This window comes from Cyprinus carpio, chromosome B12 (assembly GCF_018340385.1).
Source record: "Cyprinus carpio isolate SPL01 chromosome B12, ASM1834038v1, whole genome shotgun sequence".
NCBI lineage: Eukaryota > Metazoa > Chordata > Actinopteri > Cypriniformes > Cyprinidae > Cyprinus > Cyprinus carpio.
In genome coordinates this window covers 6,325,319-6,342,365 of record NC_056608.1, presented here as the reverse complement: position 1 = coordinate 6,342,365, position 17,047 = coordinate 6,325,319, and the positions used below count along the sequence as shown (strand labels likewise).

General features: G+C 41.8%; 1 protein-coding gene across 5 annotated transcripts in view; it reads left to right on the top strand.

The window, feature by feature from the left end:
- LOC109100035 (probable JmjC domain-containing histone demethylation protein 2C) overlaps positions 1-17,047 on the top strand; it is a 128,647-nt gene that overhangs the window by 97,402 nt on the left and 14,198 nt on the right. For 3 of the 5 annotated variants that reach the window (XM_042735081.1, XM_042735084.1, XM_042735083.1), the window contains 11 exons: positions 3,953-4,058; positions 5,359-5,483; positions 6,224-6,367; positions 6,734-6,778; positions 7,194-7,455; positions 8,238-9,871; positions 10,499-10,671; positions 11,982-14,143; positions 14,929-15,130; positions 15,827-16,041; positions 16,220-16,372. In XM_042735081.1, coding sequence (XP_042591015.1) covers positions 3,953-4,058; positions 5,359-5,483; positions 6,224-6,367; positions 6,734-6,778; positions 7,194-7,455; positions 8,238-9,871; positions 10,499-10,671; positions 11,982-14,143; positions 14,929-15,130; positions 15,827-16,041; positions 16,220-16,372 — 5,221 coding nt within the window. The remainder of the gene's footprint in view (positions 1-3,952; positions 4,059-5,358; positions 5,484-6,223; positions 6,368-6,733; positions 6,779-7,193; positions 7,456-8,237; positions 9,872-10,498; positions 10,672-11,981; positions 14,144-14,928; positions 15,131-15,826; positions 16,042-16,219; positions 16,373-17,047) is intronic. The other 2 variants (XM_019113528.2, XM_042735082.1) reach the window with 2 other exon arrangements.

Genomic DNA, 17,047 nt, shown 5'->3' with positions numbered 1-17,047 from the left:
ATTGATTTGAATTTGGCACATTAGAGACTATCTTCTATAACATACATCTTCATTTTAAACCTGCTTTTCTGACAACGTAAGAGTTTTGCATGTGGTTTTATTGATTACTTGTGGTTAAGTTGAATCTAAACACGTTAACCATTTGCTGTTTATTACACAGTATTGCAGTCCACGATTTTGGACCAATAGGATTTTACTTTGGGAGAAGCTATTTAGCATACCGTTGCAGAAATAAACCAAAGAAACAAAAAAACGTTCATATTTATCAATTGTTCAGTGAAGGTTTGCAAAGTCCAATCATCATAATAGGAATCCACGCAATCTGGAATTTTACATGAAGGCAAAAGATTTCTCTATAAACAAATTTAGCCACTGATTGGTCAAGCTTAATTGCTGCATTTACCAATTTGTCACTGGAAACTTGATGTAACACATTTACACTGCAGTCAAGTTGCACAATGTAAATTTTAAATTTGGATTGATGTAGTTTTGTTTATTAATCTTTCATAAGTCATAGAAAATGATCTCAGGCTTGATTATGTTATCATTCATGCAGATATTTTTATTTATTTTTTATAAAGCGCTAACCCACAGCTGACACTGGTTATCTAGCTATAGCTGTCAAATGTAATTGGAAACATAAAAAAGGAAAAGTAAAAGGAAACATTTTATAGTTGTATTTGTACCACCTAGTCCATGTGAAATCTCAGTCTCATCCAATCAGCATCAGCTCATCAACAAACACAGATGCTGCGCACAGACATGTTTTCTGGACCTAATTAGGAACCGTGGTGTCACTTTACGAGCTGCACCCTATAGCACATTGTTATGGAACTGCACAGCACCGAACCGTGGTAAAGAGTGACCGTTATTCAGTGGCAGACACACTTCTGCAGCTTATGCCTGTCTAGCACAGCAAATATGAATGAAGCACGTCACATGGACAGTCTGAACAAGATGTCTCTGAAACGTGATTCCTTCGTAGAGCCAGGGAACAGTACGGAACACTTCTGAGCAGCTGTTGGGCAGCGAGAGGCTGTTTTTCGGGAACATAGAGACGGGTTAGAGAAAGAGTGCGAGCACCACACCCAACCTTGTTCCCAAGCTCCAGCCTGCTGGACGGAGAGCAAGAAAGGGGAAGGAAGCTGTTTTTATCTGGGTCAGAGTTTGGATCTGGAAGCACTTTCCTATTCCCCCAATGCCGAGCACCACCCTGCTTTCGCAGTGTCTTCCACCGCAGCGCCATGTGGAAAATCCTGGAACATATTGCTGTTAAAGTGATGGATGGCAGCCCAGTGTGGAATGAGGTGGGGGATGGAAAGAAAAGTGCATCTGCTCTGTCCTTCACAAGGGTTTGTGTGCATAGGTGGAGGAGAAGATGCGATTACAGCCGAAGTCCTGCTGAAGGTGCTCAACCAGACTGTAGAAATGAGATCATGTCTCTCTCTGCTATTTTAATTTCATTGTCCTTATTCACAAGATTCGTCATTTGTTTGATGGTGAGCAGCTTTGCATTCCTTGAAGCATGCGTTGCTCTGATAGGAAACATTTGTACATGGAATATATTAATTTTATTTGGATGCTTCTCTTTCTGTCGTTGAGTAGAAGAGCTTTGGGGTAACCGGCTTCTGTTCTTGGAAGCCACCATGAGAGAAAGGTCCCTGTTTAACCTCCAGGCCAATAAATAAATCACATGTCCTGCAGTGCTCTCGTCTTAAATAGAAACTAGAATAGAGGTGTGTATGTGTGTTTGAGTAATGCAATGGTTGTTACTAGGGGAAGAGTACAAGACATTTTCGCAAAAAAATAGGCACACTGGCCATGCAACACTGTCTTTTTACGACAAACCACAGTACTTCTCAGTTCCCAAATTGCATGTAATCTCAATCAGATGCAAAGATGTTACTTCATTGGCAATTTTTGCTAGTTCCACTTCTAAATTACAAATCTGATCTGACATTTGTTATGAGCAACAGTGCAAGACATAATGGATGGGCTGGTGTATTTCACAGCAAAAGCAAAAAAAAACATCAGGGATATGACATAACAACCTTGAGCACATTAACATTTGACCATCAATATGTACATATCTACCAGTATTGACATTCCCTGCTGAACTTCAGTGTGAACCTTATACTGGTACACAGAAATTAGCCAATCAAAACTAATTTCATTTAAATACAGAACTCTATTTATAGGTAACAGTGCTATCAAAAACTGCTGATTTAATTCTTAAGGTGAAGTCATATTTACCATTGTTTAGTGAAATTTCACAGCAAAATCCAGGCATTTCAAAAGGAATCCAAGTGATTTATAATTCCGTGTGAGAGCGATTTTGCTCATGTTTAAGAATTAGATGAATTGACTAACAGAAATCAGCTTATTTTGAATACGTGAGCTGTGATTCATACATTGCTACACTATTGACAGTAGACAATTATGCTGATCTGACTGTACCTTAAGGGTCGAGAATGGGAGAGGGGATATGCTCATGAAGGAAAATGATGGCTTTTTTTAGTGCAAGAAATCTTAAACCACATTATAAATGGCCTAGAAGTAAAATTCTACTCTTTGGTTGGAAATGGCTCTATTGAAGTACCTGTGTTTCTTATCTAAGATGTGTTGTCATTCACCCTAGCCAGCAAGCACATGGCAGCAGTGTGGGCTTTTGTTTACACTGTGTGTGTATGTGTGTGTGTGTGTGTGTGTGTGTCAGCAGCGGGGTATTTCCAGGGCTCAGTTCATGTGTTCATCAGGCCTGCTGTGTGATTGTGTAAATAACTGGAGCTCCTGTCAGCCCCACCGCTCTCTCTCAACTCCTCATCACCATCAACAATTAATGGAAGTGCAGGGCGGATATCCCTCTCACCCTGCCAGGCCCTGACACACACACACATCTGCTTGACTGCTGTGCTTCTGCGAAGCGGAAATTTAGGGTTGCCGTGCATGAGGAGGTGTGAGGGCTTTCCTGTGCTTGTTTCTAATTCTGTGGGTCACTGGCCTTCATCAGATTGTGCAAATCTCTCTGTGACTGGAAACATTTTAGTGGTGATTGTAAAGCCTCTTGCTAAGGCCTATTGCTAGGCATAGGGGTTTGTTCAGACCTCTAACCCTACATATAACGCTTTGTGGCATATCTTGCTCTGCACCGTTTGTGCCACAAACCTCAACACCTCAGTTCAGGAAGTTTGCTGAGGAGTGAGCATTTAGACTTAAGATTAACCTCAGACTTACAATGGAGGGAATTGTTCTCACTATTTGTTCTCGTAATGGTCAATTTGCAAATGTGAGTGAAATTTTGCAGACTATTGTTAGTAGCATCACTCACATAGAGGTCACTATCAAACCAAGCAGCTTCATACTGGTCAACATGGTGAATTTGCGTGACCAACTAGGGGTTTATTATTACCTCCAGTACCACTCAGCACTACTTCCGCACAATTACAGTGCATTAAGCACAAAATTAGTTGTTCCCATTTAGCAGAGTTAAGTATACCAAAAGTATACCAAAAGTCTGCTAAATTGGAACAACTAATTTTGTGCTTAATGCACTGTAATTGTGCGGAAGTAGTGCTTAGATCCAACTGAAGACATACTGAAGTATATTTGATTATGCTAAAGTGGAATTATTGCAAGTATACTTCAGTTGCACTTTAAATATCATACATTTAAAAACTGAAATTGTACAGAGATCATACAGTTAAATTCAAAACATATTTTAGGCATAATATTAAGAAATGTGCATTGTGCAATAAAGAAATGCTCCAAATAAAGTTAAATTATAATTTTATATCAGTAAGTCTTAAGTGACTTTTTGAAGTTTGAAGTACACTTATGAAATATGTATGAAATAAATGTATTATAAATAAACTGTGGCATAGGTTTTTTTTGTGTGTCCTTGTAATTTTGGAAGTTTTATGCTGACGTGTTATGTTTGTTTTGCTTTCTGCAGGATGAGGTGGACAGTTTAAGTCCTGTTTTTAGGGACTATCCACATCTCCATGAAGAAGTGAAAGCGTGGGTGAAAGACCAAAAAGTTCAGGAAATTTTTATGCAAGGTAAGGTGGTCACATTTCATCAGTTATTCTAAATGGGCAGTTGTAACTAAAGGATCAGTAATTTGAGCGTACTATCCTGCTTTTGGTGTTGAAATGTCAAATTCAAAAATTACCCTATTTACTTGCTTAAAGTGATCTCAGGTTATGTCCATTAAGATTAAATGATGATTCACCTATAAATGTTTTTAACAATGACTGTCTGTTTTCATTGTTAGTTCTAGTACTGATGTTCACATAATAATGGTTATGGCAGTAATGGCAAAGAACAATAGAAGAACAGTAGAAGTGAAGTTAACAGTGTGATGTTGGCTTGACCTTCAGCCTCCATTTCCTGGTCAGAGTGTTTAAGGAGGGGAGTAGTTTTTCCCAAACCGGCTGCCAGCTCACATTCAGTTCTAGCTCCTTTCTGGTACGGAATGCCCAGTTCTTAAAATCCAAAACAGAAAAGTCCCTTTCTTTTCACTTGGAAATGTGTGACATTATGGAAGTAAAGAAAAAACCAACAAAAAAAACCTGATGTGGTTTGTAAAAATGGAAGCCCGCTCGCTGTACCTGGCTGGTTCAGGCAGAGGGTGTTGTTGTGGTCTTGGCAGAAGGTCTTGTTTACAAAGTCCATAACAAAATTCCAGGCCCACAATTAGTGATAATTGTTGAACTTGGCAGTTGACAAGGGCAGAATGGAAAGTATCTCAAAGCCAAAGGTTTTGGTGGGGAAACAGAGAACAAAAAGAAAAGAAAAAAAAAAAAAAAAAAACTGTCTGTGGTTTTATGCAGACGTCGCCCCATGGTTTATGTGCATGTGCAAACATGTGTGAGGGACATGCATTTTGGGTTGTTGTAGGCACAAGGACAGTGAGGGGTTAGCTGCTCTAGGAGGGCATATCAGGAGTAATTAATGGGAAAGACCTGCCCTGCACTAATGAGCTCCAGTCAGTTTGGACACCTGCCAGTGTTCACTGCGGCTAACAGCATATCACAGATACAAGGACTGATGTGTCATTCCCCGAGGTAAAGTTCACCCAGAATGAACAAAAGGAGAGTTTGTAGAATGCTCACACTGTATGCTCACACAATGGACAGTGACCAAGTACTGTTGAGCTGTAAAAAGAAAAAAGTACTCCATATTACTCCTGCTCTCTATAAATAAATTGAAAATGAATGAAAAACATCATGCTAAGTTTGATATGCCACACTGAAAATTAAGCACTCTGTACATTCTATCTTAGACTGTTATTAATGCTATGTGTAGTTTTATTGGATGTGTGTTTTTGAAAGTGTTTCTGGTTCTTGATAACGTCAGGTCCCTATTCGTTGAATGGCTACCGTGTACGAGTTTACAGACAGGACTCAGCCACCCAGTGGTTCACGGGCATCATCACCCACCACGATCTCTTCAGCCGCACTATGGTTGTCATGAATGACCAGGTATCAGACCTGATTTTGTTTAAGTTCTGAAAAATGTTCTGCTTTTTTAAGCCTTGAAGTGGTAACAACATAATAAAAAAAGAACACAAATTATTATTTTATTATTATGTTTTATTAAATCGTATTTTGAGGTCGACTGATATTGGTTTTTAACTGGCCCATGCCAATATTTAGAAATCAGCGCAGCCGATGGCTGATATATGATGCCGATTTTGGCCGATATATTTGGACGATTTTCTTTTTTTTCCCATGCATCTCATAAAAGTGTATTTGAGCAAATTATTATTGCAGGGTTCAAGATAGTTATAGTAGTAGTAGCCCAATTTAGAGTTATAATACATGGCTCAAAACTTCTCAAAACAGTTCTGAAGCACGCTTTTTGTTTGTTTACTGACAGACACCAGTGTTTCCCACAGACTGCAAATTAATTCTCTGCCAACAGGAGGCGCTGTTGGAGAGGAGATACAGCCAGTGCGCCTGCCTATAAATCGGCCTAATTTGCAGCAAAATCGGCCAATGCCGATTAATTAAAAAATGCCACAAATCGTCCGGCCGATCAATCGGTCGACCTCTAATTGTATTGTGAAAATATCATTTTAAGCAAATTCATTATCATTATCCGTCAATAAAACATTACTTTAAACAAATCCACAATCAGTATTGTAATTGTTTATAATATTTGTCATAAAACTTAAAATGAAGGTGTTGATTTGTAATAATTTGACTGACTCTGTGTACAGGTACTAGAGCCTCAGAACGTTGACCCCTCTATGGTACAGATGACCTTTCTGGATGATGTGGTCCATTCTTTACTAAAAGGAGAGAACATCGGTATCACGTCACGACGCAGGTCTCGCTCTAGCCAGAACAGCAACACTGCCCACGTGAGTGTAACCTACAAGAGCACACAGATATCTCACATGCCTATATGTGCTTATGTTGCTAGATGACCTGCCTTCCTCGATCAACTTTGTGTTCATTGTTATATGCCAACTTGTATTTCTGTTTTGTGCATGTCTGTCCCAGTGTCTGTTTGTGATTTTTATTGGACGTTGTGTCTGTAGCTAGCTTTGAAGTAAAGTTCCTATGTGCTTTTTTACAATCTTTTTTAAGAAACCTAGAGCCTTATAGAAACACATATCATTGCTCCCTTCATCATTAACAAGACTTCTCTGTTCCACCTTGTTTTTTTGTTTTTGTTTGTTTTCTTCTCTGTTTCCCTGTTTTAAACAATAATTGGGGATATGCAACAGACCACAGGAGGGAGACCAAGCGGCTCTACAGGAATCACTCAGGTACCGGGCCGCTCTCTCCATAGATTTAGAGCTGCTGTTATACCACCTGCATATCCCTGTCTATTATAATTATTTAGCATATAATTTATTACAAGTACTAATTTTCCAATAAGTGCTTACCCCAATTACTGTTTCACACACTGTGCTTGCATGGATTAAATGCATTTGGGGTGTAAAATAGTTCTTTGAGATACAGGGCTGGAAAGCTTTTTTTAAGAGCCATAGGAACTCTTCTTTAAGACTAGCTCTGTGATCAGTTTTTTACAGACGTGTGTAGTGCAGTCATTGCTGGCAAGGAAGTGTTTTTTTTATATTGGTGGTTTTAACTTAAACGTTCTCTTTCACTTTCTATAACCTAAATCCATTACAAGCCCTCTCATGCTTGTGTTTGTGCATCCTTTTGTGTTTTTTTCAGGGTCATTACACACGTGCCCAGGCCAATAGCCCCAGACCCGTGATGAATTCCTCTGGCTCCACCCCCAAACAGGCCTCTCAGGCTCAGCAGCAGCAGCAACAATCCCAGCATGCTCCGCAGCAGCTATCTCAGCAACACCAGCAGCAGCAGTCCTCACCAGGTCAACAGCGTGGCTCGCGATCTTCACGTCGGAAAGGCTCAGACAGTAGTGTTCCAGATGATGAGAAGATCAAAGATGAAAAATCGGACAGTGGAGGAAAAGGTAAAACACTGATCATTGTTACAGTAATCATGCCACTAATGAGACAATTATAATGTAGATGTAAATATAAAAGTATGCATGTGTGTTCTACCACAGAAAGTTGGCAGGTAGGTCTGTGTGTCATTTAGTGTGAGTTTTTTATTACTTGTGCTAAATATTTTCATAAATAATGCTGAAAGGATTAAGGTCTTTGACTGAATTACTTTGATTCAGTCATGTTTGGAATTTGATGGGAAATGAAACGGTAATTGCAGCACCCTACTCTGAGGAATTAACACATAATGAATCTCTCATAGATTGATTGGATTTTCCCCTATTATGGCTTCATGTTATACAGAGGCTATTATGTTTGGCACGGTCTAGTGCTGTATATTTAAGTTGAAGAAACCTTCTATTGGATAGGTTCAGTGCTAGCTTTTTGGCCGGATGTCCGTCTGGTAAAAGATCATTTAGATCCTTCCATCATGATTCCTGCAGTACAGTGTTGGTCAGGGTGTTGGGTCTTTGAGAGATGAGGTGAGTGCAGCCACTGCAGTGAAATGGACATTTTAAGTGTGCATAAATTCTACCAGAGTCCCATCCATCACACTTCTAATGCAGCACTTAAGATTCAATCAGCCTTTAACCTAAGTACAAAATGACATCATCCTGATCCGTGCTTGAATAATCAATTGGATTGAGTTTCCTGTGCACTCAGCTTGCATGGAAATGTTTGCTGGTGGCACGTTTTCTGCCTGTGTTGAAAGTTCTTCCTGACAGAGTTGGCCTCTTTTTCTTTCTAGATTCTTCTAAAAACAAAAGCAAGCAGACAAATAAGAGGAGAAAAGCAGATGAAGAGGACAAGAAGGGAAGTCTCAAGCGGCTCAAAACAGAGACGTCTGACCTCTCTGAGAGCAGCGACTCTGAGAACTCTAATAAGCGGAGCATAGACTCCTCATCAGAGCCCAGTTCAGAGAATGAGCTCAAATGCAAGAGCACTTCAAAAGTTCCAGAGGAGGAGGAGAAGTCCCAGGGATCCAAGCCTGTGGATGAGTCGAGTGTAATCAACAGGCTATCTCCCTGGGATGAGATGCAGGATAAAAGCAGCAAGCCAGTGGCCGTGGAGGTGGCTCAGCTGGCAGAGAGTGAGAGGTCAGGAGAAAGTACACAAAACCAAGCCTCTGGACTGACAGAGGTTCAAAGCTGTATTGTCGAGATGAAAAGCACTGTGAAAACCCTCCCCAAGGACCATTATGGCACAGGAACACCTCAGATGCACACGTCCAAGTGCGTGATTGATATCACAGAGGATGCCAACACGCAGTCTAGTTCCAGAGAGAACTCTGAGGCCGTATCGGCCCTGCTGGCATCACAGAAGTGTGATGCTTACGTCCCTGAATCCAGACATTTGGTGCTAAACACCTCCCACTCAGAGTGCAGGAGGCCGGATGGCGAGCAGCAGCAGAATGCTCGCAGCGTAGGCAGTAAAATCGAATTAACCCACTCTGAGGTCATAAGGCCGGTGACATCAGTGAGTGAGTCAGCGGCCCTGGGCGAGAGAGGGAAGCTCCAGCAGCAGTACACATCTATGGTTATTAAAAATACCTTGTTAACCGAGGACATCAAGAAAACCCATAAACTCAGTCCTTCCCCTGACCTGCCCAAACCTAAGTCCAACTCATCCCCTGACATTCTCAAGCCCAAGTGCAATCCTTCACCTGACATCAAGTCAAAAACCCACAGTGTTCATGAATCCTCCAAGCCCAAACCAAATACATCTCCTGAGGTGTCCAAACATAAACCGCGTCACCCTGAAAACCCACCTACTCCAGGCCGCTTGCCACTCAAACCCGAGCCAGACATACCCCGCTCTAGTTTTAAGCCTGTGCCAGCCCGAGGGGGGCCATCGGAATCAAGGAAAAGCCCACTTGTCGACAAAAATGAGCCTTTTATGGTGTACCGAGACCCTGCGTTGGTGCGTCCTGAATCAGATAGCAACCACATGACTTACCTGCACCCACACCTGCATCCACTACATGGTTCTTCTCACGCCACGTGTCTCACGCCCAGCTCGCACCACCCATCCCACCTCCTCCATTCTTCCTCCATGAGCCACTCTGTGCACCACCCACACCTTCTGCCCACCGTACTGCCAACAATTCCATCAGCCTCTCTTCTGGGCAGCCATACACGGCTGGACTCCCCTGGACTTGGGCACTTGGCTTTGGCCCACCACCATTCCCACCAGCAGCAGCAGTTCCTCCAGCAGCAGCCACCCCCACCCCTGCTGGCCCAAACACATGGAGGTGCCTCATATAACCAGCTCGGCCTCTACCCCATCATCTGGCAATACCCAAACGGTACCCACTCCTACCCACCTGGATACAAGTGGGTACATCCTGAAAATGCTGTCAATTCAGACTCCAGCCTACGGAGGGTATGTATGTGCACCTGTCTGTTTCCTAGCCCTGGTTGTTATAATTTATACAGACTGTAATTTGCAGCTGTGTGTTGTGAATTGAAGTGCACATTGTTCAGTTGAGGTTGTTGTAAGAAGATATCTTAGAGGAGAGACAGATACGCGGCCCCTCTCTTGCTTCTGTCAGGGATTTTTTGTTTTGAACTTAGCCTGAAACAAACTACCCTACAGTAATAAAGCATAATGTGTGTGAGCACATGTTTGTATGTGCTCTACCATGTCTGGACACATCTCCAGGCTTTTCATGATCACGATAATTCACTCAAAATAATTTAAAACTATTGACAACATCGGTGGCATGAAGGGTTTCTTACACATAAAATAATACGATAGGTGCTCTAAAGACTTCCTTGATTTCTGTCAACCCAGAATATTGCAAGATAATATAAGATAGCTCAATTGGAATCACTTTTTCACATCCTTCATTATAAGCATCTGTGAGTGAGTAGGAAAATATCCCACAATGAGAGACAGTCAATTCTTATGAATAGTTTGTGTTCTATGACTTGTTGAGAGAGAAGTGTGTGTGGCTTTGAGTGCATTATGACCTTCTGTTTGTTTTTTGTGTGTGTGTGTGCGATGCAGAACACTTCCAGCCCCTGGCTGCACCAGTCCACCCCTGTAACCTCAGCAGACAACATGGGGATTTTGAGCCATGTCCCGTGCAGACCAGCCAGTGCAGATCCTCATCGACCCATCAAGATCAGCTCACACTCCAGCCCACCGCTCTCTAAAACCCCTGGAGAGCTCCACAAAGAGTGAGCAGGCACTCACTTGTGTGTCTCTCTGTCTGTCATTAACACACGTGGTTAATCTATTCCCACAGTCCTGCAGTGCCTGGAACTGTGGCTAGCTGTTAAATACCTTGTGACCCGAGGTGGAACAAATGCCATGTGATAGAAACACTGTACGCTAATTCAGTGACTGTGCGCATAATTAAACTATTCTATTATGGCCTGCTGAATGTCTGTACTCATTTGAACCACCTCCAGTTAGTATCTGAGAAGGATCATACTGTAGCACTAACCCTTGCACATGCATATTTGTGATATACCTATACAGTAGTCAACATTTGAAGTGGATTAGAAAAGTTCATCAAAGTTTTCCTAAGTCAAGAACACATTTTGTCTGTGTTTTTGGACAACTTTGATGAAAGGTTTTGATCCACCTCGAATGTTGACTAGTGTGCATATATATATATACACTGATCAAAAGTTTCGGATCAGAACGATTTGTAATGTTTTTACAGGAGTTTCTTATGTGCATCAAGGCTGCATTTATCTGATCAAAAATACAGGAAAAAAAATTATATTGTGAAATAATTATGTTAATGTAAATATACATTAAAATCTAATTTATTCCTGTGATGCAAAGCTAAATTTTCAGCATCATTACTCCAGTCTTCAGTGTCACATGATCCTTCAGAAATCATTCTAATATGCTGTTTTATTATCAGTGCTGGAAACTGTTGTGCTTCTTAACATTTTTTTGGAACCTGTGATACTTTTTTTCAGGATTCTTTGATAAATAAAAAGTAAAAAAGAAGAGCATTTATTTAAAATAGAAATCTTTTGTAACAATATAAATTACAGTTCAAAAGTTTGGGGTCAGTAAATTTCTTTCTTTTTTTCTTTTTTGAAAGCAATTAAAACTTCAGCAAGGATGTGCTAAATTGTTAAGAAGTGACAGCAAAGATTTATATTGTTAGAAAAGATTTATACTTTAAATAAAAGCTGTTTTATTAGTCAAAGAATCCTGAAAAAAGTATCACAGTTTCCAAAAAACATTTTGCAAGATTACTATTTTTTTCTGTATTTTTGATCAAATAAATGCAGCCTTAATGAGAATAAGAGACTTCTTTAAAAAACATTACAAGTCTTACTGATCTTAAACTTTGGACCGGTAATTTATATATTTATATTTACTATTATATATTATATATTTACTATTGAACAGTAACCTCAAAATACTCCACAAGTTTGATATTTTCAGATATGCAGGTATCATGCTGGCAAACATTTTTTTTGTGATCCTAATTGATATTTTTTTATTTTTATCATTTCTTCAGAGACCAGGAGAAGAATGTGTTTGTGGACCCTATGCGTAGCATGGCCAATGCCCACCTGAAGCAAGAGCCAGATCGCAGCCGGACTCCTACCAACAAGGAGCTGCACCGTTTCTACATGGAGTCCCCCCACAGCAAGCAGCAACTACCACCACGCATGCCTCAGGTGGGGCCAGACCGTACCAGCAAATATAAGGAAGAAAACCGCCGCATTCTTAGAGAGAGCATTGAAATGGCCCCCTTCACTGCCAAGATCTGTGCTGGAGAGACCGAGCGTGAATCCTACCCCCGAATTTCATCCCAGCCAAAAAGCCATGAGAAAGAAGTAGAGCACTCTGTGGCTGATCTGTACAAGTACAAACACTCTGTATCTCAGTCCCTCCCTCAAACCAACTACTTCACCACTCTGTCAAATAGTGTTGTGAACGAGCCACCACGACTTTTCCAATCCAAAGATCTCAATCCGTACTTTGACAAAGTTCCCACAGCCTCTAGCCCTCTGTCCTTGGGCTCGTACAACTCTAGTCACACCAAGTCTTTGTCCAAGCCTCCCCCTCTCATTAAGCACCAGCCAGAGGGAGAGGGACTGGTGGGGAAGATCACCGAACAGCTCAGTCAACAAGCACCCATACACTCATTCAGTACCTCAGTGGTGACGGTCAATGAACGCTGCAGCCCGGCTATCTCTCCCTCCAGTCAGCCCAAGGGCATGCCAGCCTTGCGTAGAGCACCGGTCTTTCATCCGCCCACCCAGCAGGCGCTTGACCGCAAGGAGGGGGCATACGGTCGCCTTTCCCCACCTACACTTACCCCCATCCAGCCCGTCAGCTCAGCGGGGAAGGTGTCAGAACAGCAGAAGCCGCCCACCCTGCTCCCAGAGCTCAGGGAAGAGAAAAGCGGAGCCGAGCTGGGCTCGGCCGATTCCTGCCGGTCTGGCGGGGAAGCAAAGAGCCACGAGAAAGTGGCCTGGCATTCAGAGAATAGCCAAGGGAAGCCACAGGCAGCCATGGCATCTGTTATTGTCCGCCCTTCTACTTGCATAAAATACGACGGCTTGCCAGGTCCCAAGATGGCCCCCAAAGAGCAACACAGTAGCAGATTGTTTGCTGGCCGCACTCAGGCAGACTGCCTGAAAGTGGCCGAGAGTAGGGAATCTGGGAGAGTCATCCTACCAAACACAAATTTGGAGGATCCCAGTGAACAGTACTACAAAAACCTGATTAGAACGTCACCGGGTGTCATTCCCAGCTCAGTGGCAGTTGTTGCCAATTCTGTGTGCAACACTAGGACTAATGAAGCCATTGCTGCTGCCAGCAGCACGTTTAACATGCCGATCCACAATGGAACAGATCTGTCATTCTCCATCTCTGGCGCTAGTGGTAGTAGCAGACTGGAAAGCTCTGCATCCAAAAGCCGCCCTCCCACTGTTGTTGAGTCGCAGGAGGGAGGCTCGAGAACCACCTCCCCTAGTGCACTCCCTCAGGCCAGCTCCGCTGGCCCCACACAGGCCTACTCGAGGAACTTCGTTCACCTAAAGAAGGCCAAAGCAGCTCTGGCTGCGGCTCAGTCTCGTGGCTCCAGTAGCGCCTCGGAGAGTGAAAGCGGTAGCGTCAGATCCTCTCAGGACTCACCCACCATAGCCCAGGATAATTCCACGCCCAGCAATCCTGCCAGCAAAGCCAGCCCTGTGCCCAATGGACAGCCAGTGCAGGTGTGCCAGTCTAACTACCACAAGCTCAAGAAAGCCTGGCTCACGCGACACTCGGAGGAGGACAAAAACACAAACAAATCTGAAAAAGGCGGGAATGCCATTTCCGAGCTAATTAAGCCATGCTCCGTCAACTTGATTGCCCCTGCATCTAGTGATGTGGATCTGGGCAAGGACAGCAAAGGACAAGAGGACAAGCTGTCCCAGGAGGACAGAAAGACACGCCGTACCCCAAAGCGCCCATACGAATCGGGCTCAGAGAGCGGCGATGACTCAGACTCTAGCGAGAGCAAGCTTGAACAAAGAACTAAAAGGCAACCCAAGCCCACTTACAAAAAGAAGCAAAACGACATGCAGAAAAGGAAAGGAGACAATGAGAAGGAGGAAGACGAGGTAAAGCCAAATGGTATTTTCCGGAGTGCTAAGGAGAAAACCAAACTCAAGCTGGCCAGTACCAGTAAGTGCACCACAGTCTACATCACAGTTTGAACATTTATTTACTACACTACAAAGTCTTCAAGCTTGCCCTCTCTCCAAAGGTCTTTTTTTATGAATTTGGTTAGGCACATATGATGACATATGACAAAATGAATATGCTAGTACTTGTATCATACCTCCACAATCCACTGCAATAGATTTACCTTCCAGTTAATTCCTGATTAATGAAATCAAGTTCTTATTGAGTGTTTTGTTTTCATCAGATTAAATAGAGTCAACATTTCACAAGTAAAATGGCCTGTGAATGGCTGTTTCATGTTGACTTAAACTTTGGGGTTATTGGAAGGTTTGCAGTGTGTGAGAAAGAGAGCGAGGTGTGTTTGGTGAACATCTGGACGGCAGCTGTGCAAATGGCTTCTACTAGAATGCTCACATTTATGTGGAAAACATCTCCAAGAGCACTTGGGCTTTTATTAGCACTTTCTGATGATTGCTGTGTAGCAAAATGGTGCCTCTTTGTAATCGCATAGCTTCTAAAGCTGTAGGTCACTGTAACAGTACAGTAGGTCACAACTGTCAGGTTTAATAAATGTTAAGATTGCTTTGTGGTTACAACGTAAACATTAACTCTTCAAACCCTGCTGACTTTTTTCATCATCCCCACCTAGTGATAAACTGATACATCTGGGTCTGGCTAATATTCATTCCTGTCTTTATTATTCAGTTAATGTTTAATAAATGTGGCGTTTTAATGCAATATGTTTCCTAATGGATGAAGTAATGGAATCTGTGGTGTGTTTATAGATGGCATTCCCCGGTCAGTACTGAAGGACTGGAGGAAGGTAAAGAAGCTAAAGCAGACGGGTGAGTCCTTCCTGCAGGACGACTCGTGCTCTGAAATCGGGCCCAACTTACAGAAGTGCAGGGAGTGCCGCTCAATCCGCACCAAGAAAGGAGAGGAGTCTGCCCATTCACCCGTCTTCTGCCGCTTCTACCACTTCCGCCGGTGAGTACAAAATGAGGAACCATGTTTACATTGCATTCATCAGTTAGACTGATTATTTGTGTAGTGTAGTAAATAGGGAGGGCTGTTGCTGCAGCAGAAATAGTCAAACGCTGTAGTACATTAGACATGAACAATATTCAAACAATACATAATATAGAACATGCCAAGAAAAACTGAAGATGGTTGTTTTTAGGTTTTAGAAATTACAAAACTGCTTGTTGCAAACTGTGTATTACATGGTCATGGTAAAATAATTCACAGTAAGTAAACATTTCCCTGAGCTGTCTTTTGAAGTTAACCTAGTTAACCTGTAGCCATCCCACAATTAATTGTATTTAGAGATTAGTAGAAGTCCTGTCTGTGGGCACAAAGTGAATGTAGAGCAAAGTTTCCAGTGGTCAAGCTTGGGACATAGATTCTAACCATTTTTGACATGTATAAAAATAGTTGCTAGGCACCTCGGTGGTTGTCTTTAATTTTTCTTTCCATTTAAAATTGGCCATCACCAGATGCGTCTTGATTGCTTTATGGAACCAGTCTGACGTTGTTTCATGGCATGTTCAAGTATTAAGTATGTCTGCTTTTTTCTGCCCTGTGTGTACAGTTTTCCCCTCTCTCTCATTATGTTGTTACAGAATTGCTTTTAGGGAAGGAAATAAACTCTAATTGCACACTCTCTTTCTTCCTGATCTCCAGCCTCTCGTACAGTAAGAACGGAGTGATCCGGATTGATGGCTTCTCTGCTCCTGATCAATATGATGAAGAGGCGCTCGGTCTCTGGGCCCCAGAGGGTTATGAAGAAAACAACCTGGACCAGGAGACTTCCAAATACATCCTCAGCTACATTGGAGACAAATTCTGTCAACTTGTTATGACTGAGAATACAGCAACTACATGGATAAAGAAAGATGGTGAGCTACACTGCTTGTTTTTTGGTGCTTCATACATGATCTTCTAAAACGTTACCAGTGTACTGTTATATTTACAGCAGCCTGTCAGTCTGAAAGGAGAGCGAGAAAGGAAAATGAAAAAAGTGTGTGAGCACCGTGAATGTCTGTTTCATCCTTTTCTGTTTGCTTTGCTCTGCAGCCAAGATCGCCTGGAAGAGAGCGGTGCGCGGAGTGAGAGAGAGCTGCGACGCATGTGAAGCCACATTGTTTAACATTCACTGGGTCTGCCAAAAATGTGGATTTGTGGTGTGTTTGGACTGTTACAAGGCCAAGGAGAGGAAGAGCTCCAAAGGTCAGTTGTCATTTTCATATTCACCTTTGAACACTGACTCTGCTTGTACACTTTTTCTGTTGATATGTGGTAGGCTTAAAAAACAGTAAAATGGAAAAACTGGAAAAATGCCCCAGATATTTAAATAGTGAGGGGAACATTTTTTAACAGAAGTGACCCATAGCTGTCAGATTTTGGTGTTCTTTGTCTCAGACGTGAGTGTTTTGGAATCTGAAGCTATTCTTTAAAAAAAAGAACTCTAAAAAAAAAAAAAAATCCAAATCAAAAACAGCACAATTGTTGATATATTGTAGATTATTTATAGCTACTTGTGTACTTCATGTAAATTTATTTTATTAATTAACAGAAATAATTGTTCTAATTGAAAGTTTTTATAGGAATTATTAAAATCATTAGATTATTTGACAAAAACACAGTGTATTTTTGTTTAAATAAAAGATAAAAGTAAAATACAAGCAAAAATTAACAGACATATCATAAAACAAGTGCTAGATGTTCTCTTGCAATGCAGGGGGTCAGTGTTATTTTAGTATCGTTGCGAGGCTAATAAAGTTTTTAATAGTAGTTTGAGCAAATATTTATTTTTGTATTTTCTGTTGCTTTTAATATTACGTAAAGTTTTATTAATAACCCTGGAAGAAATAAGTGTATAGTTTTCTGTTGTGGTTTAGTTTG